The sequence below is a fragment of the Rhipicephalus sanguineus genome, chromosome 4 (genome assembly GCF_013339695.2).
Source record: "Rhipicephalus sanguineus isolate Rsan-2018 chromosome 4, BIME_Rsan_1.4, whole genome shotgun sequence".
Classification (NCBI taxonomy): domain Eukaryota; kingdom Metazoa; phylum Arthropoda; class Arachnida; order Ixodida; family Ixodidae; genus Rhipicephalus; species Rhipicephalus sanguineus.
The window spans coordinates 173501976-173527610 of NC_051179.1; the positions used below are offsets into that span (position 1 = coordinate 173501976).

The 25635-nt window shown below is 47.2% G+C and overlaps 1 protein-coding gene across 1 annotated transcript in view; it reads left to right on the forward strand.

Annotated features, from left to right (window-relative positions):
* The window catches only part of LOC119391859 (fatty acid synthase), a 306146-nt gene that overhangs the window by 55839 nt on the left and 224672 nt on the right, over positions 1 to 25635 (forward strand). The window contains exon 3 of the mRNA XM_037659508.1: positions 20011 to 20337. Within this exon, the coding sequence (XP_037515436.1) occupies positions 20011 to 20337 (327 nt within the window). The remainder of the gene's footprint in view (positions 1 to 20010; positions 20338 to 25635) is intronic.

Below are 25635 nucleotides of genomic sequence, written 5' to 3' on the forward strand. Positions count from 1 at the left end.
TGTACACGAGCCGGGTATGCCGAGAAACGTTGCGCTCACGGCTGGCAGCGGCAGAAGCACGCGATATGCCCTCGGAGGCCGCACATGTAGCATACTGGCACGTCACGGTTCAAATTAGTGGTAGCGGAGGTTCGAGGAGTTGGGCGGTACTCCGCAGGCGCACGTCGTGACGTCTGCAGGAGGATGTTGTGGTGTCGGGGAATATTCCGCACGAGCACGACGGGGTGGTGACATCCGGCGGCGACCATGACTTTTCGGGAGCGATCGGAAGCTCATGCTGGAGTGCGCCTCTTCAGATTGTGGTCGATACTCGATGCGACGCTCTCGCTTCCAGAAGGATGGTGGCTCGGGAAACTCGTCGAATGCGCATTGATAGCCAGCCTCTGCTCCCTGAAGCCGTGCTAGCCCTTCTTGAACTACTCGACGCACGAGCAGAGGGAGGTCATCGCAGGTGGCGATGTCCATACTTGCAAACGTATGGACGTTGTCCAAGCGCCCGAACCTCGGCTAAATTCGTCGGGTCTTCAGCGCCTCGAATGTCCGACATTGCTGCCTAACCTAGGAAGGTGTGTTCAGGTTTTCCTTTGTAATTAGAAAGCTGTAAACATCTTCAGCGATGCCCTTTAACAGATGTCCGACCTTGTCTTCGTCGGTCATGTTCGTGTTCACAATGCCACAAAGCTTCAGTACTACGTCAATGTATGTCGTACACGTTTCGCCGGGCAATTGTGCTCTACGTGCGAGTGCCTGTTCAGCCTTCTTTTTCTTGGAACTTGTGTCCTGAAAGCAGGCCTTCAGTTCCTCAACAAAAGTCGGCCAAGTGGTCAGCACGTGTCCATGGTTCTCGAACCGAAGCAGAGCGGTCCCGGCGAGAAAGAATGCCACGTTTGCGAGCTTAGCCGATGTACTCCATTCGTGATAGCGGCTCACTCTTTCGTAGTGCTTTAACCAATCGTCCACGTCTTCATCGGTCCTACCTGAGAATATGCGTGGCTCAGGTTCCCAGTAGCTAGGTTGTCTTGGTCGCTGGCTGCCTTGCTCGGTGGCGTTGCCGGCCGACGTGCCTTCGCGGGCCTCCGTCTTGTCTGTGTGTTCCGGGGGTAGTCCGGCTAGGCGTCGGCTTCTTCAAAGGTCGTCTGCGACAGTGTTGTCCAGGGCGTCGGTTACCCCGCACCAGTCCACCAAAACTGTTACGGATGATATGGGTTTATTTTAGGGGTGTGCGAATATTCGAAAATTTCGAATATTCGTCGAATATTACATTCGAAATATTCGTATTCGATTCGAAAATCGCGTATTCGAATAGTTTCGAATATTCGATAACTTCGAATAATCGAAAATTTCGAATATGCGATTTGATTATCATGCATAAAATAACTCGTCTTCCACATTTCTGCTGCGTTCGTATAGCTAAAAACGTTGCCGAGAGGAGCGATAAACATCGTAAGTACACGGAGGCACGATATCCGCCTGCGACGAGCGCCCTAATACGTATGATTTATTGCTGGTGCATCTCCCACGTGCAGCGCTGTTGGCGATCATGTAACCGTACATTTTCAATATTATGCGGCCGTAACGTGCCGCACTACAACTCCTTCACTATGCGGGACCACTTCTGAAGACAGTGACCCACAGGACTGGTGGCGGACTGTAGGCACCTTCAGATACCCAAGTCTGTCAAAGCTTTGCCCCATGTAACTCCCTATACCACCCATTTCTGTTCCAAGCGAGCGTGCCTTTTCAGCGGCAGGGGGGGGGAGTGTCTCTATTAGAAGGGAACGCCTGCTGCCTGATTATGTGGAGCAACTCATATTTCTTCATGATAACATCTAGTCATTACTTTCATTGTGCCTTGATATTTGCTTGTGTTGTGATGTGCATTGTGCTAGCCTGGACATTGTGTTCTGGAGTGTATGCTGTGTTGCCAGTCAGTCTGTTAATGTTTTTTTTTTTCAAATAGCTACATGTTAAATAAAATATTGTTACTGTGGAGGCATTTTTCCTTTGATATTCGATATTCGATTCGATATTCGAAGCTGGATATTCGTATTCGATTCGTATTCGAAAAATTTGATATTCGCACACCTCTAGTTTATTTGCAATGAGGTCAATGAAGCGCTAGGCAAAAGACAAGGGACGGTCCGATGATGACACGTTACACTGAGACGATGACACTTGATTCAGCCACCTCACCTGATGTGTCCTGGTTCCTACTGCATTCGATTATCCTCCGGTACGGAGCTCCCCGTGTGGTAATAAGTGATCGTGGCCGGCAGTTCACCGCTGACGTTGTCTAAGAACTACTGCGGCTCTGTGGGTGCCACTATCGGCATTCCACGCCTTACCACCCGCAAACCAACGGGCTAACTGAGCGCACTAATCGTACCATCAAAAACATGCTTTCAATGTATGTCTCAGCGGACGATAAGAACTGGGATGCCGTACTACCTTTCATAACGTACGCCTTTGCCACCGCCAAACACGAAGTAACAGGCTATACACCTCTCTTTCTGCTCTACGCTCGTCATCCTCAAAGTTTCCTTGACACCGTGCTTCCTTCCTCGACTAACGAAAACGCAAGTGTCGCGCAGACCTTGTGTCGCGCTGAAGAATCACGTCGACTGGTCCGGCTCAGAACTCTCTCGTCCCATTCCCTTGCTAAAGCCCGTTACGACGCAAGACATTTGCCACTCACCTTTGCAACAGGTGATCTCGTATGGCTGTGGACACCAGTAAGAAAGCAGGGACTTTGCCAAAAGCTCCTTTCAAAGTATACCGGTCCATTCGTCGTCGTCAAAGGTTTGAGTGACGTCACCTACGTCATCGCAAAAGTGACAGCTGGCAACCTCCCTTCACGCAAGACGCAACTTGTCCATGTTGCACGACTGAAGCCCTGCACTCAGCGAGCCCTCTGACCTACTCGGTGAGCTTCGTCTGGCCCCGCGGAAAATGTAACGCGGCGCTAGAAGAGCGCGAAAGAGAACGAAGTAAAACGGGCGCGAGGGATTTGGTGACCGGCATCATGGGACCGTCCCTTTTCTTTTGCCTACCGCTTCATTGACCTCATTGTAAATAAACCCATATCATCCGTTACAATATATATATATATATATATATATATATATATATATATATATATATATATATATATATATAGGTATACGCTTCTAAAAAACTGTTTATTTGTCGACGTTTCGATCGGTGACCGATCTTCATCAGGATAAAATTTACCAGGCTTCGATGCGCTTTTATGTCATCGTTCAGAGTACATACAGAAAAAAAAGGAGGAGAGAGAGAAGTAAGAAACCTGCCGAAAAAAGAGTCGCGAATACGCTTGTGCACATACTTTGACTGACATAAGAATAACACGTGTTTCTTGAAAAAAAAAAAAGTCGTTAACACCCCACGTGCACATATCTTGGCCTACGAAACACACATGTTTCCTGAATAAAAGAAAGAAAAAAAGAAAGAAAACAAAAACTCCGCTGATATCCAAAGATCGTCCAGGTGAGGTACATTCCTGTAGTCACTAGTCGAGTTCCAATGCTTTGAAGCCCCAACACAAAATGGCTGCATTCCTCCAGCCCATTGTCACTCCTCACGTCTTCTGTTCCCCCCTCCACATTTGCTCCTGAAGCCTGTGAGGGGATGAAGCTTCACAAGAAGGGATAAGCGCTTAAAGGCAGTCAACTCAAAAAGCTTAGTAAAAGTCCGGGAAGAGTGTACAAAGGCACATTCACTAAAAAACAGGTGATCACGATCTCCGGTTTGTGGCTCCAGTTAATGCTAATCAAGAAAATGGAGAATACCTTAGGATTGGAATGCGTGTGAGCATGCTGTATGTCCGACAGCGTGCTCCTGAAGCGATGTCCGAAAAAATAATAAAATAAACTATAATAAAAAAGAAAAAAATAATAAAAAATAAAATAAAAAAAGAGAGATCTTCAGTTAAGATTATTATTAACTTGAATCTTCCAGAGCACGAATTGAAGACAGTATGCCCGGATTGATGTTTAGGCCAGCCTTCAAAGTATTAAATTTATAAATTATATAGGATTCGCGCTGTTCACGCTCCCTTGTACTGGAGAAACCACTTTGCAGGAGTGTAACCGTGATGGAATCAAATCGATGGTTTTCGTAATTTATATGCTGAGGCAGAGGAAGATGCGGAAGCGAATTAACACGGGAACGATGGTTATTAAAGCGGGTGCGGAAGGCCGTGTCTGTCTGACCTATGTATTGAATACTACATACTCCGCACTCGAGAAGATATACTACATTAGAGCTGTCACAGTTAAGGTTTGAGTGAAGAGAGTATTTGAAATTCGAATGCGTGCTTTGAACAAAGTTGGTTGTCTGTATGTGTTTTCACACCTTGCAACGAGCCTTGCCGCATGGCTGGCATCCAGTTACAGGTGCCTTATCGGTTTTCGAACGTACAAGATAATCCTTAATATTTTTGGGGCGTCTATAAACAACTCGCGGAGGGGAAGGGAAAATTCTTGATAGTCGTTTACTCTGTTGTAAGATGTTATAGTGTCTCTTTAGAATTTTGTTTACGTTAGGGGGGTTGCTTCCAAATGTTAGAACCAAGTTTTTCCGTCCCTCTTGTTTTAATTCTTTCTGCTGATAAAGTAGTTGTTGGCGATCTAGGTTTGCCCCTTTACGTATGGCGTCGTCGACTATAGAAGGAGGATAGTGTTGCTTCGCAAGTGCGTTGCGCAAGTTGTTTGCGTTGGCCTCAAAGTCTTCGGGGCGGGAGCAAATTCTCCTGAATCGGTGGGCCTGCGAGTACGGGATGCTCGTCTTGCAGTGACGAGGGTGGCAACTATCGAAGTGAAGGTACTGCTGCCTGTCTGTAGGCTTTTTAGTAAACGGTACTAGTCAAGGAGCCGTCTTTTACTTTTACGTGGACGTCGAGGAAATTGACTTCAGTTCTTGAGTATGTGTGAGGGAAGTTATGTCTGGAAGAGCTTTGTTGAAGGATCCTATAAAATTAATCAAGTTATCTTGTGTATCCGTCCAAATGATAAAGATATCATCTAAGAAGCGTTTGTAAAGAAGGGGCTTAATTTTCTCGGTTGACAAGAACTTAGTTTCGAAATCATTCATCAAAATATTAGTGTAGTTGGGTGCCATTCGAGTCCCCATAGCAGTGCCATTTATTTGTAGATAGTATTGGTTATGAAACTCAAAGCTTTTGAGTTGAAGTACCAGCTTCGCAAGGGTTTCAATTACTGTTGGACTTGGCGAGTCATCACATTTGTGCTCACTATAGGACACTACTAATAATTGGTCTGCCGGGATTTCCTTTCTTGTGTATTTTCGGAAGCATATAAAACCGTCTGGTGTAGCACGTGCTACAGTAAGGGCCTTAGAAATTTGAGGATCTATCTCTCCGAGCCCCACGAGACCATGGAGTGCGGTGTTTATTATTGCTTAATGTTCTAGGGTTGGGTCTTTATGAAGTGGTTTGTAGAAAGAGGTGTTAGTTAATTGGCGGGTGCCCTCTTCGATATAGTCCGATGTATTTAATATTACAATCCCTCCTCCTTTATCCGCTGGTTTTATGACGATATCCGTTCGTTCACTGAGTGCCTTGAGTGAGTCATACTACTTTCTTGAGAGATTTTTAGCTGATGCCGGTCTGTGTGTGTTATATTCCCGAAGTATGTCCTTTTGGACGGCTTCTGTGTAGGTATCTAGATGCTTTTCCCGCTGAGAGCTTGGTGTCCACTGTTACCTTGAACTGGAGAGTATTATGGTAGTGGTTTCTCTCTGGGGTTTGTCGAAAAAGTATTCCTCTAGGCGAAGATTCCGCGCGAAGTTATCAAGGTCTTGTAGTACGGTAAACTGATTGTATCGTAGTGGGGCAAAATGTGAGTAGTGGGGCAAAATGTGAGTCCGCGGGAGATCACTGTTATTATAAAATACGAGACAGGCACAACACCCTTTCGTCGGGCAAGCTGTTCTATTCTGCCTTCCACCTCGGTGTTCTCCCAGCTCCTCGCGCAAGCAGCCGATCCGCATTCCCGTTCTTGCCTTTCACACTAGGCCACGCTGCGAACCTGGCAAACAAATAGAAACAACAGTTCAGTCCAAACGACGCACTCGTTTCTTGAAGCGTGACACGTACACTGCGAAGTTGTTCCTTTTCCGCCGATCGAGTTCAAAGCTTGGGTTTGAGGTGCTAACGCGCCAGGTATTCTCTCCTAACCGTTCGGTGATCGCGAAAGGACCTTCGAACTTCGGGAGTAGCTTCTTGCTCGGGCAGCTGCCACCCTTTGCAACCACACCTGGTCTCAAAAGTTGTACTCCGGGGCAGGTCGCCGGCGCTCTCACAGGCGTCTGTCAGAGCGCCGTAGCTCTGTTCCTCGCCGCAGCACTGATCTTCTGACAGGCGTCTGCACGGCTGTCATAGCGCGTGACGCTAACAGGAGCGTTTAGGCTAAGGACCGCTTTCAGCTGGGGCAGCTTTCCGTATACGATTTCGTACGGTCGCACACCTGTAGACGTCTGCAGCGCCGTGTTAACTGCATAGCCAGCAGCCCGAAGGTGTACGCTTCAATCAGCCTCTCCTTCCTTGTTTACTTTGGTGTACGGAGCGTGTCTTGCCTGAATACTTTGATTAGTGCACTCAGTAAGGCCGCTTCCCTGGGGATGGAACGCTGATGCGTAATAGTGCTGTAATGGCCTTGGAAAAGTACGTTCGTAGTTCCCGGCTGCGAAATGTTGTTGCACGGTCAGGTATCAGTTTTTGTGGCAAGCCATGCCTCCATTCAAATCTGCACTGCAGGAAATTGACTCTTTGAACGGAGGAAAGAGATGGCACGGCTGCCACTTCCACGTACTTGGGCAGGTAACCCACAGCTGCAATAATAGAGCGGTTTCCAGCAGTGGTGGTGGGTAGCGGCCCTATGTAGTCGATGCCCACCGTATGAAACATCTGATTGGTTATATGAACAGGTGTTAACAGTCCAGGCTGACACCCCGGCAGTCGCTTAAACTGTTGACATGCTTGGCAAATGGCGACGTAAGAGCGCACATTGCTTGGAATTTTAGGCCACCAGAAGAGTTCTTGTAGCTTGCGAAGCGTGGCTTGTTCTCCAATGTGCCCTCCTTCGAGATCATTATGAATGGCCCGTAGTATTTCGGTACACACATATTTCGGAGCGGCCAGGAGGTAGCGTTTTTCCGAGAGCTCCTGGTGCCACTGACGACGGCACAGTACATCATTGCGTGTTGCTAACAATGGATTTGTTTCCGTACCCATTACAGATGCAATGATTGGCACCAAGTCCTCGTCCTCTTGGGTTTTGCGCACGTCTACTTGTGCAAAATAGAAGTGATTTTGCTTGCTTCCTTCAACGCGCATGAGTGGGTTGCGTGACAAAGCATAGGCGATGTTATTCAAGGCCCCAGCGCGATGACGGACGTCAAAGGCATACTACTGTAGCGTGATAATCCACCGAAGAAACTTATGCTTACCACGGAAAACCTGCGCCTGAACAGAAAATGGCGGAATTTATCGTCCACGCTCTACACAACTGCCAGACATTCCAGCTCAGTGGAGTGGTTGTGGTGCTCGGTCTCGGAGAGTTTCCGGCTGGCATAAGCAACGATGTGCTCGACGCCGCCTAGATCACGCTGGACTAGCACTGCCCCTAGACCGACTTGGCTAGCGTCGGTGTGCAATTCAGTGGCCCATTCATCATTGAAATGACTCAGTACAGGATAGGCAGTGAGCTTTTGCTTTATCGTCTGAAAAGCAGTTTCTTGTGCAGCGCCCCATTCAAACGGGACGTCCTTTTTAAGGAGATCGCTCATAGGAGCCGCAATGGAAGTGAAGTGGGGAATAAACCTCCGCAGGTAAGATTCCATGCCCATGAACGTCTGCACTTGCTTCAAGCTGGCTGGCGTGGGATATTCCGACACTGCTGCGATGCGCTCCGGGAGTGACCGTCGGGGGAAATCTGGTGTCGAAGGTGCGCTATATTAGACAGAACTAACGGGCACTTCTCTCGGTTTAAGCGGAACCCCGCCCCATACAGTCTGTGTAGCACGTCGTTTAAATTGCGCAGGTCTTCATCCTCAGTGATGCAAACGACGAGGATGTGATCTAAATAGACCACGGAGGCTCGCTTCTTCAGTGAGCCTAGTACGGAATTCATCACGCGCTGATATGTGTTAGGGGCCGTTCTGGGCCCAAACGGCATGCGATTGAATTCATATAGGTCTCACGAAGTGCGAAACGTGGTATTGCACTTATCCTCTGCTGCGACGCTGATGTGCCAGTACCATGCGCGTAGGTAGAGTGAGGAGAAGAACCTGCAGTGGCGAACAGTGTCGATGGCGTCGTCGATGTGAGGCAATGGGTACGAGTCGGACGTCGTAAACTTGTTGGGCTTCCTGTAGTCTATGCAGAACCGCGTCGACACGTTTTTCTTTCGCACGAGCGACAGGCGCTGCGGAAAGCATTTCACCTACTTGATCTACGATAATGGCGCGCTACTTCTCAGCGTACCTTATCAACTGCACGCACATCGGAGAGTGGTCCCCCGTTCGTATTCGATGAAACAGCATCTTAGTACCCGGGAGATCTCCTATAGTATCGGCGAATATTACTTTATGCCGAGCCAGTATAGAACTCAAGGGAAGCGGACTAGGCGGCTGACCCCTCAGCGTTGGCAGGGGCGTCGCCGCAGCCTCGGTTGACGAAGGCCGGAGCTCTATATGGCCGCGATCGATGGCGATCTGGATGTCATCCGACAGCAGGAAATCTGTGCCCAGAATCATGTCGACAGGTAGGTCCTCGAAGACAGGAATGGCTGGCAGAAACATTGTCCCCGCTGACGTCCGGACATAGAGGCCGAGCATGCCCACTGGCATCACGCTGCCTCCCAGTCCGCGAAGTGGAGGCTGTGTCCAATGGGAAATGGTGTCGGTAGCATGACGCCGGTGCGTGCCGTTCGTTCGGCGCCGGTATCAACAAGCGCTGACAAGTCGGCGATCCCTTCAAGATGCACTGGTAACAGTGGAGCTTGAAAGGCTTGGTACTGAATCCGGGGTAGGGACGATTGGCGGCGCTCCTTGACGTTGTGTCCAATACGTCCGCACAAAAAGTAACCCCGTCGCGTAGAGGTGAGTGGAGACTGTCCGGCCTGCGGCGGCGTACCGAACGTAAGACGGCATCGGGTACTCTGCTGCAGTGCTGCGGCCTTGTGAGCGAGGACGGTGGGTGAGATCTCCGGCAACTGAGAGGACAGGATGGCCGCATGAGTGGCGTCCCACATTCCATCGACCACGTACTGGCGCGCAGCTGGAGACTGCCACGTGATGCCACAGTCGTTGAGGAGCTCTAGCTTATCATACATGTAGGTCCTGACACCTTCAGTGGGACGTTGCCGGCGCGATCGCATCCGCATGAGTGCTCCCCATACGCGGACGAGAGCGGGCGGAAGGCACTCACTAACGCGGCACTCCATGCGCTCCGAGTGGTATGGTTGTAGCCATCGTAACGATGGCAAGCTTTGACCGAGTCGCGTAGTCGGTTCACGGCAAAAGACATTTTCACGTCGTGAGGCCAAGAATGTTGGCGGGCTAGTGATCGATGGCTTGCAGCCAGATCATTGGGTGTTCTTGAAATCCTCGAAATTCGGGAAGTTCAGTAGGAGATGGCGGAGGCAGTGCAGTACGTGCCTTGGCTCTGTAATGCATGCATTGGTGTCTTCAGCGGACTTGATCATGATAGAGATTGCCTGCTTGAGCACGGTGAAGTCGCTGCAGGCCGCATTTGAAGTAAGAGTGGTGACCTGAGGCGTCGATGCTGAGGTCGCTTGGGCGGCGGCGTGCGAAATAAAGCCCGATGGAGCATGGACAGCATCCCTTGGGACTGAGGTAGCGTCCACCTACAAGGCAGTTAAGTCGAAGACCGGAGCTGTGGTGACGCCTATAGACGACCCATCGGTACACGGGCGGGGTTGGGCTTGTAGCCCGAAGCCGCTGTAATGGAAGCCGCGCAACTCGAAACTGTGCGTCCGCTCAGTAGCACTGTGTGCAACTGCAGGTCGTCAAGCGGAGGTCCGTCGGCCGGCTGCGCCATTGTAAGGAACGAGACAGAGACAACGCCCTTTCGTTGGGCAAGCTCTTCTATTCTGCACCCTCCTGTTGTTCCACTTCGGTAATGCCCAGCTCCTCGCGCAAGCAGCCGAGCCGCATTGCCGTTCTTGCCTTTCACAATATATATTGTCACGCGGTTGTGAGGGTGAAGGAAGGTGCAGCGAGACTGGGAAATACGCAACTCTTTATTTGGGCGAACTTGTGCCCCGGCGAATAAAAAGTCAACGTACAAGTGATTCAGGCTGAAAACTGATGGAGGCGAGCAGGCCGTCGGCCGTCGGTAATCGGATCTGCGGTGAGGTGCGTCGGCATTTACACATGTGGCATCGAACATTCAAGGCTCATCGCTGCTGCTCGCGTGTGGTCTCGAGTAAACATGACTATTCGCATGCTGCGCGTAATCTTAATAGAATAGTCTCAAACAATCGAGAAGCTTGTAAAACAGAGCGGTCTGTGCCCAGCGTTGCTGACAGTCCTCGCGGGAGAAACCCGAACCCATCAAAATAAATCGGTAAAGACGCTTGCCTATATATATATATATATACACAGAAGGTGATGGCGACGGCGACGGCAAATCATTTGATAATGTCTCTATGTTTGTTATCGCAATAAAACTTAAAACTTTTGTCGTGTAGGTCACGAAACGCCTTCTCCAATATCGTGGGAGCATGTGATTCACAGTGTATATTATTGTTATGGTTAATATTTTATTTGCATACACAAGGACACAGAGGAAAGAGGGAGAGCAGGCAGACAACTGCAGGGGCACAACGCCTGCTTACTATTTCTGGAGGAGGGGTAAGATAGAGTAAAACACGAAAAAATAAGTAAAAACACGAAAAAAGTCTATAAACAGGTGGCCATATCCGTTAGGCCCATAGAGTCCGTAGAACTCGATGGGACTGGTCACGTCTAGAAGCATATCCTCTAGGAAAGAGGTAATCGTAAATGGTCGCGCACTTGAACGCAATGAAGTTTTATTCCTTAATCAGCGAAGCCCGCTGCGTAACGAATGCGATAAGGTGTAATGTAAGATGCTCAAGTGTTTTACAGGAGCCACAAGACTGATACAAAGGACTGAACGCACGTCCTTGACGGTATGAGCGTTCGCGCACCAACACAGAGCCAACTCTTGCCTCATATGAGAGCGCTCTGGAACGACGAGGCAAGCCACGACCACGAACACTGGGAGGGAACGATCCGTTCGCAACTCGCTGTTGGGTGCTGCTTTAGGGGGTGTCGGCGTATAAGCAGACGAGCGTTGTCCACAATACACGAAATTTCCGGGCATCCACACACATCATGGTTAGAAGTTGAAGCGATGCGATCAGCCTCTTCATTTCCAGCACTGCCTACGTGAGAAGGTATCCACTGGGCAGTGCCTTCCAGGAACGCGCCACGTCAGATAATTTTTTCGGCAGATTCCACAATACTGCACTGCATACAGCTGTCAGCCAGGAACGGCGATAACAGACACTCGTATTTATTTTATTATTTTATTTTTACATACTGCAGCCCATTTAGGGCTATCGCAGGAGTGGGTTTTCTGTACATCAGCACACACAAGAATACAACTTCTAACAACAAACAAACAGGAATACAACTCTTAAACAAATCGCAAATAAATACATTCATGCAAATACAATTACAACTTACAACTCTTAATAAACAAATCGCGAATCAATACATTCATGCAAGGAATCTTCTAAAGGCAATGATCTAGTTGACCCAGGCAATAGATTCCATTTTCCTATCGTGTGCGGAAAGAAGCTGAATTTATATAGGTTAGTACGTGGATGGAACGGTGTCAGGTTTTAGTGTGTGGCTATTCCTTTTGGGTTTCAGTTTATCGGCAGACAGACATTCGTTAGTTAACTTGTAGCGTGGGGCATTAAGAAGAATATGTAGCAATTTTAAGCATTCGAGATCACGTCGATCGGACAAGGTTTGTAGACCTAGCGTAGCAAGGTGAGAGGAGAGCGAGAAATTCCAGTCGTAACGGCGGAAAATGAAACGGATGGTTTTCTTCTGAATGGATTCTAATGTGGTGATGTCCGATTTTTTATGAGGGTTCCATACGGGGCAGCAATATTCGAGGATGGGACGAATGAGCGATTTATACGTTAACAATTTTGTTTCGCGCGGAGCATCTTTAAATGTACGATTTAGGTAGTCCAGTTTCTTTAAAACTTTATTGCAAGTGTATTCGATATGTTTAGACCAAGACATATTGGGCGTGAAGATGAGGCCTAAGTACTTCTAATCGGACACATGTGAGAGAGAGGAGCCATTGAAACACCAATCGAACAAAGAAACGGAGCTGCCTTTATAGAAGGAAAGAGCGACTGTTTTAACAAAGTTTATGTTCATTTGCCATGTCGCGCACCATATGCAAAATTGTGCAAAATAATCATTAAGTAAAATGCGGCCGTCATTGGTATATTAATTACATTATATAATACACAGTCATCAGCGTAAAGGCGGATTTTCGCATACACATAATTGGGCAAATCATTTATGTACAATAAGAACAAAAGTGGTCCCAGGACCGAACCCTGGGGGACTCGGGATGATACATTCACAACAGACGAGTTTCAGGAATTAAAAGAAATAAACAAACACGAGTGTTAAAGAAATCCGGCCTCCGTAGCGTTGATCCAACGAATGCAAAGAATAAAAGCCAGGATCCCAGCAAAAATCCAACCTAGGCATTCTCCGCGGCGGTCATGTGTTCTACCACAGAGTGACGCCAGATCTTCAAACTGCTTTGGAAAAAGACCCCATACAGACGTCCTATCCGTGGAATGATAATTGTGCTTGCTGTGCTGGCTAGCTAATTTTGTAACAAGGTAAGAAACATTACACATGCACTCCTGTGATATAGGCTTCATGTCGGGTTAACGTCAATTTTGGTTCCATTAATGGCTCCGCTTTTAGAACCATATAATAAACATTACATATGTACTCCTATGACTATATTCAAGCGTTGCTCGGCCCAGGAGGAATGCAACAATTGTTGCGTATTATATTAACATCATCGCACCGTAGCGTGCGCTTCGTTTCAATAAAACTGACGTCTTTAATAAAAGAACGACAGAACATAAGTTACACTTTTTAAGCGCCGGCGCAGTCGACGTGCCTGGTAAGTCCATGACTTGCACAGAACTACTCCATTGACAAAAAACACCACGATCTACCTCGTAACGCTTGGCTCAAGGCCAAAAAGTGCGGGACAGACAGTTACTGGCTGACTGAACGATTCCCACAATGCGTGGGATCTGCCGAATTTTACATAGAAGTAGCCACCTCTCCAGGGGCGTAGCCAGAAATTTTGTTCGGGGGGGGGGGGGTAACCATACTTTATGTATGTTCGTGCTTGCGTTTGTATGTGTGCGTGCCTATATACGCAAGCAAAACTGAAAAATTTCGGGGGGGTTTGAATCCCCCCAACACCCCCCTTGGCTACGCCCCTGCACCTCTCCGCCATGTCTCCAGTGATGTATCACCGGTTACCCCAGAAATGCTGCGGACATACGACATGTTCATTATATCGCTGCTCATGCTCTTAATTTGTTCCGACATCTGGACGGTCAGTCCTCAGTGTAGGACGAATATTAATGACAGGTAATGACAGTATTAGGACACGCATGCCGAGCAAATCGTTATCTAATAACCTACGTCAGTGTGCTTCGCGGTCGTTCCGTTAACTTTATATACGTCAATGTTCGAATGTCGTGAAATGAGTGTAAACGTAATGGCAATTCATGGGAAGAATGTAAGGACGAGCTAAGTAAATAAATGCAGTAAATAAAACAATAAACATGTAATGTAAAACATAATTTGGGTGCCTACTTCCAAGCGCTCTTGTGGTTTTTTCGGTAATATGATATACAGGGTGTTTTTAGAGAGTACATTTTTTTAATGCCAATACTGTGACGACTCTGTGGTCTTCGCAAACAATCTCTACGCCGAGGCGAAAATACTTTGCCGCACCTAAAGTTACACTGAAGTGAGCAATTGACAAAAGCCCAATAATTAACTTTTTAATTGCCGACTTCAGGGCTGTTGATTATATTGAAAAGTTGTACTACGTGACAATTTAGGCATACCCTTTTTTTTAAAAAAAGCTTATAAACACATGTGGTTTAAGCTAATAATTACCCACATTAAGGGCTCCAATCCAAGCGGTACTGAATGTGAGCGCTCCGGGCGCGCAGAAAATGCGCAAGCAGTGCTACATCAGACCAGAAAGCTCACCTGACGAAACGCCAAAGACGCATCGCAGCAGACTTTGGTCAGAAAAAATGGCAAGTCGTCTCAAATGCCCAACTGTGACCCTTATTCTTTGTGTTCAGGGTGTAGTGCTTATCTGTTTTGTTGTTGTTTTTTTCGCGCTCTACGCAAGAACACGACAATTTCCTCCTTTTTTTGCACTACAGAGCAAAAATAGTCGACAGCCACCAGGGTGCTACTTCTCGCAGACAGGCGAAAGGGTTCTTTGCATTTCATTACAGTTTAACAAAGAAACGGATATACACACTAAAGGCAAAGAATGAGCGATCCACTGGGGTATTTGGGACGACTGGCCATTTTTCCTTACCAAATTCTGATGCGACGCCCTGTTTTTCGAAGTTCTTCACGTAAGCTTTCCTGTCTGACGTAACCCTGCTGGCGCATTTCTACGCACACGGATCGCTCAGAATCGGTATCGTCTTGATTGGGACCCTTAATTTCGATAATTAATATCTCAAACTACTCTGTGTTTGGGAGTTTTAAGAAATGGGTATGCCATAAGTTGCCCCGTCCTACAACTTTTCATTATAAACAACTGCCCTGAATTTAATAATGAAAACGACCCCGCCACGGTGGCGCAGTGGTTATGGTGCTCGACTGCTTACCCGAAGGTCGCGGGATGGAATCGCCGCCGCGGCGGCCGCATTTTCGATGGAGGCGAAAGTGCTAGAGGCCCGTGTGCTCAGATTTAGCTGCACGATAAAGAACCCCAGGTAGTCGAAATTTAAGGAGCCCTCCACTACTGCGTCTCTCATTATCATATCGTGGTTTTGGACATTAAACCTTAATTATTATTGTTATCATAATAATAATTAAAATGGTTATAATGAGTTTACATTAATTGCTCATTTCAGTGAAACTTTAAGTGCTGCAAAGTTTTTCCGCCTCGGCGTAGCGCTCGTTTCCGAAGACGAGAGATGCGCGACAGTCGTAGAATTTTTATTTAAAAAATGTGTACTGTCTAAAGAAAACACGCTGTATACAAGACGTTGCATGACGTCCCATAAGTGTATGGCGAAAATCAATGGCAGATCATTACAAAAAAGAACACGACATGCAAGTAATGTAGATCATGATATAAATGGCAAAATACCGTTGTTACGTCACGGTAATCGTTTCAATACATTTATGTGCACCCGGACGTGCACGATATGACCTGCGTGTACGGCAAACATCCAATGCCAGTTGTGAAAAAAAAAATTACGTCAGCTTCGCCATAATGGTGCCAAGCCTGAAGTGCGAAGCTAGGCGGTCTTCTTCGTTTCTCTTAATTTTAAATGCGAATCATTTCTTGGCGAAGCCAAGGCTCTTTGAGCATTTCATCTATCTATCTATCTATCTATCTATCTATCTATCTATCTATCTATCTATCTATCTATCTATCTATCTATCTATCTATCTATCTATCTATCTATCTGTCTATCTATACTCAAACCTTGTTATAACGAACACGGACATAACGAATTATCGGTTATAACGAAGTAAATGAAGAATAGTCTTGTCATTTCTACAGTGTTACAAATAAACGTTTGTAACGAATTTTCGGATATAGCGGAGTTATTTTCGTGGCAGATGCGGCTTTGTTGTAATGAGGTTTGAATCTATCTATCTATCTATCTATCTATCTATCTATCTATCTATCTATCTATCTATCTATCTATCTATCTATCTATCTATCTATCTATCTATCTATCTATCTATCTATCTATCTATCTTGCCGCCTACGTTTGGGTGCACTCGTGATCGTTTCCTTAACTTGGTGTAAACAAAAACCCTCAGTGGAGGGTAAGGGGATTGACGAAGATTACGTACTGGTAGTGAAATGAATAACGGGTAAAACCCTGTCGCGCACGTCGTCAAACGCTTTCCTCCAGACGCGTGTGGCACATATCCTTTTACCACGGCCGAAGTGCACGGGTATGCGCCACAGATGATTGACAGTTTATATCTACCCAGGAACGGCGAGAACAGATGTTGGTATTGTAAAAGCGATAGTGTTACGAAAAACTGACATTGGAAGCGTTGACAATACGACTGCAAAGAATAAAATTCGAATCCCAGCAGGAATCGAGCCCAAACATTCCGTGTGGCAGTCAGCTTTTCTACTACACAGCCCCGCCAGGTCTAGAAGCTGCTTGGGAAAAACACAGTATGCAGGCGTAATGTCGGTGCAACGTCAATTGTGGGTGTGGTGCTGGGTATCTAATTTTATAACAAAGCAATAAACACTACATAGTAGGTATTCCTACGAAACAGGCCTCATGTCAGGTTAACGCGAGTGGTTCCAGTGTACGCTCCGCTTTTATAGCAGTGTAATAAATATTGCATTTGTATTGCAATGGTTCAGCAAGCTCTATTCAAGCGTTGCTCGACTACGGAGGAATACGGTAACGAAAGCTACGCATGATATTAGCGAGTTTTAGTATAGCGGGAAACAGCAAATGCAAGGATTTAGCGTTACCGGTAGCGTTGCGTGCTCCTAACCGCGCATGAGCAGAACGTAAACGTACCCCGAGCTCTTACGTTCGAACGCTATTTCTGGAATATAGCGTTTGACGCTAACACACGCAAGAGATCCCGTACGTAGGGCAAGATCGCGGTACCTGTTTAAGCGAGAGTCGTCCACTTCGAATCTTTCTAGTCGTCGTCCTGCATTATTAAACTCATTCATTCCCAAATAATGTTCGTATTTGATTTAGATTTGAGTAATGAGGCTTCGCCAACCGTGTACCGCCGATAAAGTAGCTCCGTTTTTGAGATACAAAGTGGATTTGCGGTGCAGAAGGCTTAACAAAATTGTTTACAAGGTCCGCTCGTGTTTTCTGTAGCCGCACTGAGATGGCGACGCTGTCTTCAGTCGCCTCTTTCCAAGATACGGCCACAAGTCAAACCGAGATTTGTCAGGATTCGTTTCCCTCAGGGGCGTAGCCAAGGGAGGGGGAGGGTTGGGGGGGTTCAAACCCCCCCGACATTTTTCAGTTTTGCTTGCGTATATACAGGCGCACATACAAACGCACGCACGAACATACATAAAATATGGTTGAACCCCCCCCCCCCCCCGAAAAAATTTCTGGCTACGCCCCTGGTTTCCCTTCATGTTTTTCGCGGCAGTGCATGAATCTAATGCGTGATGCGTGTGCGTTTCACTTCTGCAAAACACTTCTGCAAACGCGACATGGAGGCGCAACAGCGGTGAGTTTGGATCAGCGCAACTTAGAGGCGCGTCTAGATGTTTTATGTCTAGATGACGCCGTATGTGCTTGCGTTAGCGTTAGCGGGAATGCCTTCCGCTCTACTAAAGGATCACCAGTTGGCACGCAGCGCGTTCCGTTTTAGCGCTTGCGTTGAGACGCAAGCTAACGCTAACGTAAGCGTTTCCCGCTATACTAAAACTCGCTATTCACATCATCGCACCGTAAAGTACAATTCGTTTCCGTAATACTGACATATGTGCTCTAACGTGACTACTTCACAGACAGTATCTATGCGCGATGTTACGGTCGTTTGAAGCCCTGAACCTGATCGAGCTTCTCACGCGCGACACTGCGCGCAATTCGAGGTGGGTTACGGAGGCATGGCAAGGCGATAGGAGATGGCTATCGCAGAGTGATATGGCGGTCGCAGATAAAGGAGCGCTGCTAAAGTGCTTGTTTCATTGATGTCGCCTCACAGGTGAAATGCGGTGCTGTAGCTGGCGGATTTCGCATCAGCCAAACAGGCAGTGCCTCTCTCGCTGAACGCATCAGTAGTTGGACGTTCTTCGCATTGGATGTTCCTATCGGCACGCTTGAATATCCACCGTATCTTTTCCATGGACGTGGATACACTTTTGTTTGGTTTCTTAAAGCTACTCAGAAGAGCTTGTGTGCTAGCGCCTAGGATTCGACATTGATGTAGTTATCGCATATTAGCCATTCGATTTTCTGGAAGCGCTGATGCTTCATCGTAAACAAACCATGCTCGGCGAGAGTCATCTGGGGCGAAGTACACGTTCCTTAACCCGTTCCGATGATCATAATGGCCACACGATAGAAGTCATCGAGCCAGCCTTCGATGTCCTCAAAAGGGCAACCGTGGAACGGCCACGGCAATCGTGGTATGTGGCGATCTAGCAAGTGAAGCCTCTCCCATACCATGTATCTCCTGTGTCTGACTTAAGTCAATGTGGCAATCTGTCGCAATACGCTTTTGTCTAAACTGCCTGCTTCTGATGATTTGGCGCCCCCGTTAGAAACTGCGAGTCCACTGAGGTCAGACTACATAGACGAATACCAAACAGCACCACCAGCTTGTCACGTTGTAGATCCTTCAGTGCCTCCGTTCTGACACCTTCGCTGTTGTCTTCTTCGGTGAGTAACTTAATGTGTACTAGTATGCAAAGAGCAACGCGCAGCTGTAAGTTGCCTCGAGGTCGTGGCAATACGAACTCGTCTAAAGTGTACACAGCAAACAAATATTAGGAATATTCTGTACACAGCAAGAATCACCCGAGCTCATGGTTGAGTATCTAAATTATGATCCGAGCAGTTAGCTTCCAAATTGCTTATTATTGTTCCAGAATATTCAAGTACCTAAAAAAGTGAAACGTGACCGATCATTACTGAAGTTTCCTGTCAGCATTGTTTAGTAGTAGTGATGCAAATGATACCGCGTATATTGATCATGCATTTACAAAAGTGAGATATGGCATTCCTTTTTCGAATTAATATTACAGGCGGCAAAGTGTAGCGATATTCATTATTTGATTCAACAACGCCAAAAACCCTGAATGATTACAGTATCGTCTTCGTATTCTATGCTCGGCGTAGAGATGGCAGCAGATGGCAAATGCAGTACCGTATATGCTTGCGCTGTAACCGCACCAATGTAATAGCCGCGCCCAGAACTTTGTTAAAGAATCCTTGAAAATATATATTTAAAAATTACCCGTTTATTAGCTACGCCCTCAGTTTTTAGAACGTTAGCAGTATATACGGTGTTGTGTGAGAATTCCGAAGCTTTTTTTTGGGGGGGGGGGGGGGGGGGGGGACCAACGGAGCCGTGCCGAGTCTTCGGCACCTCCAATTAGCAAAAGCAAAGCGTCCCAGGTTTAGCTGCTGCCCCCGAAGCGCTGTCGTCCGCCAAACAACACCGACTGAACGACTGAACAAGGCATTCATTGTGGGTATGTGGCACTGAATTTTCGAAGCCTGGGGGGGGGGGGGCGTTCCTTTAGTATGGTGGAGAAAAGCTTCTAGGTCACGGGAATCTCGAACAAATTCAATGGAACGGAAGACCACCGCAACTGGGACAGAGACGAGTAATGAAGGGGAGAAGGACCAGTAATAACATTCTTGCTAGCGCGTAAAAGTGACAAAGGCCCTTTTCCCCTCTCCCAGTACAAGAGTGTACTGCACTTCAATAAAGGCTAGTAGCGCTGAAAACAAACAAAAAAGAGGTGTGCCTTTTTCTCCGTATAATGGCCGCACCTGCCATTTCACCTCGAATATCGGGAAAAAATCTGCAGCCACTACGCAAGTATATACGCTAATTCTATTTTACATAAATTAGTGTGTCACTGTTAACATCAGACCTTCGCACTTATTTTTAAAATTGCAGGGTTTCTGGGATTACCGGAAAGAATGGGCACCATCCGTGATTTGTCCCGCTTTGACGCTCAACTGTTCGGTGTCAATCCGAAGCTGGCGCACCTGATGGACCCCCAAATACGTCTCCTATTGGAATCCTCGTACGAGGCGATTGTGGACGCGGGCTATGATCCGGCAACACTGCGGAGTCGCAACGTGGGCGTTTTCATCGGCTGCTCAGGGGCTGAATCCAATGAAGCATCCAGCGTCAACACAGACAAGATAGACGGCTACGGATTGGCGGGCACCAACAGGACCATGTTCTCCAACCGCATATCTCACGCGTTTGATTTCACTGGTGCGTACTGTTTCTCGGTTCAGCCAATGTGCCATCCTAATATCAATAGCACTTTGCATCAGTGACATGAATACGATGGTTTAGTAACCATTTCACAGAATCCTGGGATGCCAGTGATCTCCCCTCAAGTTTACAGATTAACCTAAGTTCTTTGTACAGCAACAAAATAGGCCAATTGTATAATTAACAAGTGCCTTTCTCTGCACTGTAATTTTATCCATCCTATAGGGGAACCTCTCACGGTTCAAATGAAGGTGCAGTTCTGGCTCCACATCCTCGCCTTTGCTTTTTATGCATGTTTATATCATCATAGTCGTGTCTACATTTCCCACGTAAAAGAGGAAGAAGTCCGCGCTTGCACATGCTGTTTGTAAAAAAAGAGAACGCTGATGGCAGGACAGCTAGCTTCACAATGACGAAAAAAACCCGCATTTCCCCGAAGGGGAGTATGAGGAAGTGCGAAGCACGGGGTGATGCGAGGGGGGGCGCGCGACTAAACTGCAGAGCCGAGCGAAGGAGACGGCAGCGAGAGAGCACGCGCCAGCCGACCCACGGAGGTCTGGCCATTTTTAAGTGCAAAGCACTTTTACTGATGATGATGATCTGTCTTCCGAACTCGTTCCAAAGAACCCGCAACGCGTTCAACTTGTTGGCGGCGTTGCGCACGCCCGAGATGGGGCTCAGCTTGTTGTCGAACCACAGTCGATCGCACACCGCGCAGCTATATCCGAAGCTGCGGTCCAGGAAGTCTCGCTGGAAGCGCGCGTCCGGCCGATCGAATTCGAGGGCCCGCGCTCGCTAACGCATCGCGCGTCCCCGCGCCAGATCGGCTTCGGGGTGCTCGGCTCGCTTCGCACGCTTTCGTTCGGCGTCTCGCCGCCGGCCTTCATCACCACAGGCAATGCGCGGGGCGCGCGCAGCCACGGAGCGGAGGGCGGAGCGCGCGCAGTCACGTGGGGCGTGACGTCGCTGCGCCGTTGCTACAGTCGCTCCTCTCCGCTCCTCGCGCCGTTGCTATGGGACGGCGGATTCAGGGTCGCTTATAAAGTGCATTCGCACTTAAAAGGGCCCCTATACGACGCGATGAAATAATGTACTATCGTGAGCAATATCAGCTCGAACACGCGACCGCGTGGCGAACAGCCTCAAAACCGAGATAACGTGATACGTGGATGGCGCTGCCGAAACGGGAAAGGAAAGGAGGGGCGCTCTTCTGCTGACTGTTGGCACTCCCGCTTCACTAGCGTTGCTGCGAAATGGCAGCTGATTGCGTGCCATCGGCCGCTAGCAATGATAACGCCAAAAGAAATTGCACGAAAAACAAAATAAAAAAGAGACATCAAAATGCTCAGCCAACACCACCTAGTTATAATGCAAGCATGGCCTGTGCATTAGTGCAGGCTACGTCACAACTGATATCTCAGCAGCTGCATAGCCTGATGGGTGTGGCTGTGCGCACTGATGTGAAACCATATGACCGCTAGCGGCCACTGACGCACTATAAGCTGACGTTTTGCAGCAACGATATCGAGGCGGGAGTGTCAATAGCTAGCGGAAGCACAGCGCCCTTTCCACTTTGTTTCCGACACTGGCCGCTGCGAATCAGCAGATGTAGGGTTCCAGGCTATTAGACACGCGCTCGCGTGTTCGAGGTCATATTGCTCACGATAGTACACCCTTGCAATTCTTTAAGGGTATCGCGGGAGCGCTGAGCGCGGGATATGGTAGCGTCTCCAGAGGTAACGAGATCTGCCAACGACGCGGAAGCGCGCAAAACACACTGAACTGCCAGCGCCGTCTGCTAAGCTGGCGCCAAAAAAGAGCGCCCTCAGTGGGTATCTGCCTCCCCGATGCTCACGCTCTCCAGGCGGATGTGTATGGCATTCATAGAAAAAAAAGAAAACAAAGGCATTGATGAGGCAGCAGTAAGCCCCGGTATCAAATGCGCCCAGCAGAACAGCAAAGCCGATGACACTTGCACTTGGCTGCGCGCATGCGCATACTCTTGACAACTTCCCCGACGTTGTCCGCTGTGCGACGCTGTTTTTCTAAACATCATTTAAATTTATTTTGATGGCAATAGCGCAGCAGGCGCCGCTAGCATTTCAGTGGGCTTTGTGCGCTTGTGCATCGTCGGCAGTTCTCGTTACCTTTCGAGAATATTATACAGTATCATATCCGCCGCTCAGCGCTCCCAGGATGCTGTTTAAAAATTGCAAGAGTGTAGTACACTTATATTGGTAAGAGATAGTCCTGTAAGTAGCTATTTCTTTCAAGGTGTTATTTCCGCGGTAGCCAGATTAAAATGTGTTCGCAATAACGAATTCTTTATTGATTATAGATTTCGTTTATTCTTCGTTCGAGGGAAATTTCGCGCGGCATTGTGCGAAGATGATTGTTTTTTCTTCGCGGAGCGTCCGCTCTGTGTCTCTAGGCGAAAGCCTGCGTCAGGGACAGAATGAGGGAAACTGGACTAGTGCCGCGCCACTAGAGCTATCTGGGAGGCGCTTGTGGAACGGCTGGGCAATAACCAAGCACGAGGGTTTGTGAATGCCCGCCGCGTCTCGTAGACGCACCATCAGGGAAAGACGAGAGCAAGCTGCCGGATTTGCAATTACTTCTCGTAAAATATTCGAATATTTCTTAAAGTAGTTCCACTACATAACGAGAATTTCCCATAACACAAGGATGTGCATCACGCCTTTAATATGAAAATACTATTTGATGATTGTGTACCTCTACTTTATATCATCTTTTAAGACTGAGAGTACACATGCTCATCAAATTTTTCCACTTGACATAAAATTCTGCGCAAGCATGCTTTAATTATTTCTCGTTTCCTCCTATTAAGAAGATGCCAGGGGGCCGAGTGCAGACACGGGTCTTACATCGGCTCCACAGATTTTGAATGATCCTTGCCGTGAAATCGAAGAACTCACGGACGACTTATTATCGCGAAGAAAGTGGAAGTTCCACGGAACGCCATCGACCGGACTGTTTATTTTCGGCACATCGACCACTTTTCTCTAACGCCATAGAACGAACGACGCCGTTGCCTCCCGCCGCTGTGTGTTGCGCGCTAGGCCGAAGCAGTGTGTCGGAACGGAAGGTAAACCAAAAACGAAAAACAAAAAAACGATGTTTTTGACCGGAACGAAACGTTACCGAAACCTTATCTATTATTTCGTTCCGGAGTGAAACCGAAATTTTTCAAATCGTTTTTCGGTTCAGGAGAAATCTTGCAATCCGGAACAACTGAGTTCATGCAACGTGAGCAAATATGAATATCTCAGGGTACATTATTATCGCGAATCTCAGGCAGGAATCCCAAAGCAAAGATGTGCTGAAACTGTGAGAACAACAAAAACAGTGGCAACCTGTGTCCATAGCTAAAAACAGCGCGAAAAAACGCGGACAAGAAAGAACACAGCACTAGAGCTAGTCCTGTGTTCTTTCTTCTCCGCGTCTTCTTCGCGCTGTTTTCAACCATGGATTCTTACCAAATGGCTCGCATTCACTCGCTTTTAGGCAACCAGAGATGTTTATATTAAAGTAAGTGGACTTTTGCGCGTTTTCACGCAGGCCACCGCGAGCAGAGCATTGTGTGCGTTGAAGAGTGTTACAGCGAAAGCCGTTATGAGGTCACAACAGCCACCTTTGGCGCTATAGTTGTCCGCCGCCTCCGGTGTCCGTAACCGCTATTGCGTCAAATAAGATGAAAAATGAAATGCGAAGCAAATTTATAGGATCTCATGGGATTTTAACCTGCGCTCTCTGCGTGGCAGACGAGACCATTACAGTGTCACGCTGGTGCTTGTAACTCCTTCGCAAAGACTAAAAGGTGTCATGTAGGGCAAGGAATCGTGTTAACATAGGCAGTATACAGCATGATAGAAGAGTAAAATAACAACGACGCGTTGCACAACGCGAATTACGTAACGAGCGGGTCGTTGAATGCTTCCATCCTATTGCATGGGGTTGGTTGGTTGGTTGGTCCTTGTGAACTGGCGCAACCCACCGCGCGGTGCCTTTATATATATATATATATATATATATATATATATATATATATATATATATATATATATATATATATATATATATATATATAAACTTGTTTACAAATATAGAGCTTTTGCAATGCTCATTACCTAAATAAGGAAAGGAAGAGAAGAAAAAAGAGACAAAAAAACATTAAGGGTTTACGTCGATAACCTTAACATTCAATTCGCTTTGTCTCCCGTTAAAAACTTCATCGTCGTCAGCCAGCGGATCAACAAAGTGCACATGATGCCTTAGAGATGTGTAGCGGGTAAAATTATTCAGAAATGCAGAACTTTTGAAATAACTCATTAGCTTATTAAACAAAGGAATAGAATAAAAAAGAGAGAAAGAAATTAAGGGAGCAAATTGACTTAGATAATCTTAACATTCAGTTCGCTTTTTCTAGCGTAGGAAATCTTCATCGTCATCAGCGACAGCATCAACAAAGTGCACAAGATGCCTTAGAGATGTGTAGCGGGTAAACTTATTCGGAAATGCGGAACCTTTGAAATAAATCTTTAGCTTAATTAAGGAAAGAGAATAAAAAAGAGAGAAAAAATTAAGGGAACAAATTAACTGAGATAGCCTTAACATTCAATTCGCTCTGTCTCACGTAGGAAATCTTCATCTTCATCAGTCACTGGATCAACAAAGTGCACATGAGGCGTTAGAGATGTGTAGCGGGTAACACGCTTCTCCGCAGAATAACGAAAAATGGCATAGTGAATGCTTCGCTACTTCAGAAAAATTACGATGTTCTATGGCGTAGTGAGTATCTTGCATGTGGACTTAGACTAGTTGGCCCAAGAGAGTCTACAACGGGTTCTAGAAAGGCCAGTCTTCCAGCTTTTGCTGTGACTGTGCTGCGTGTTCCGCGCAGGCCTGGCGATTTCTTTTTATGGGAACAGTGGTGTCGCTCAACAGAGAGTACACTCAATGACTTATCGCTTCTGGGATCGTGCTCATCCTTTTGACAAAAAGCATTGAGCACGTCAAAAAAAAAAGTCGCAATTGACTTATGAGAAAAAATTAACCGTGTATCAACGTGCTTCGCTGCAAATCTCGTTTTCTGCCGGCCGTACTACATAGTCCTCGTCTCATCTGCGGCCACCCGTGATGCTGTTCTCCTCTATGTTGAATCGGCCGCATCTGGTTGGCATTCATAAAATAGAGGAGGCGCTGCGCGAGATATGGACGCCATCTGGCAGTGGCGTCGGGAAACATGAGCTTGTGCAGAACCCAGGACCACTGCCA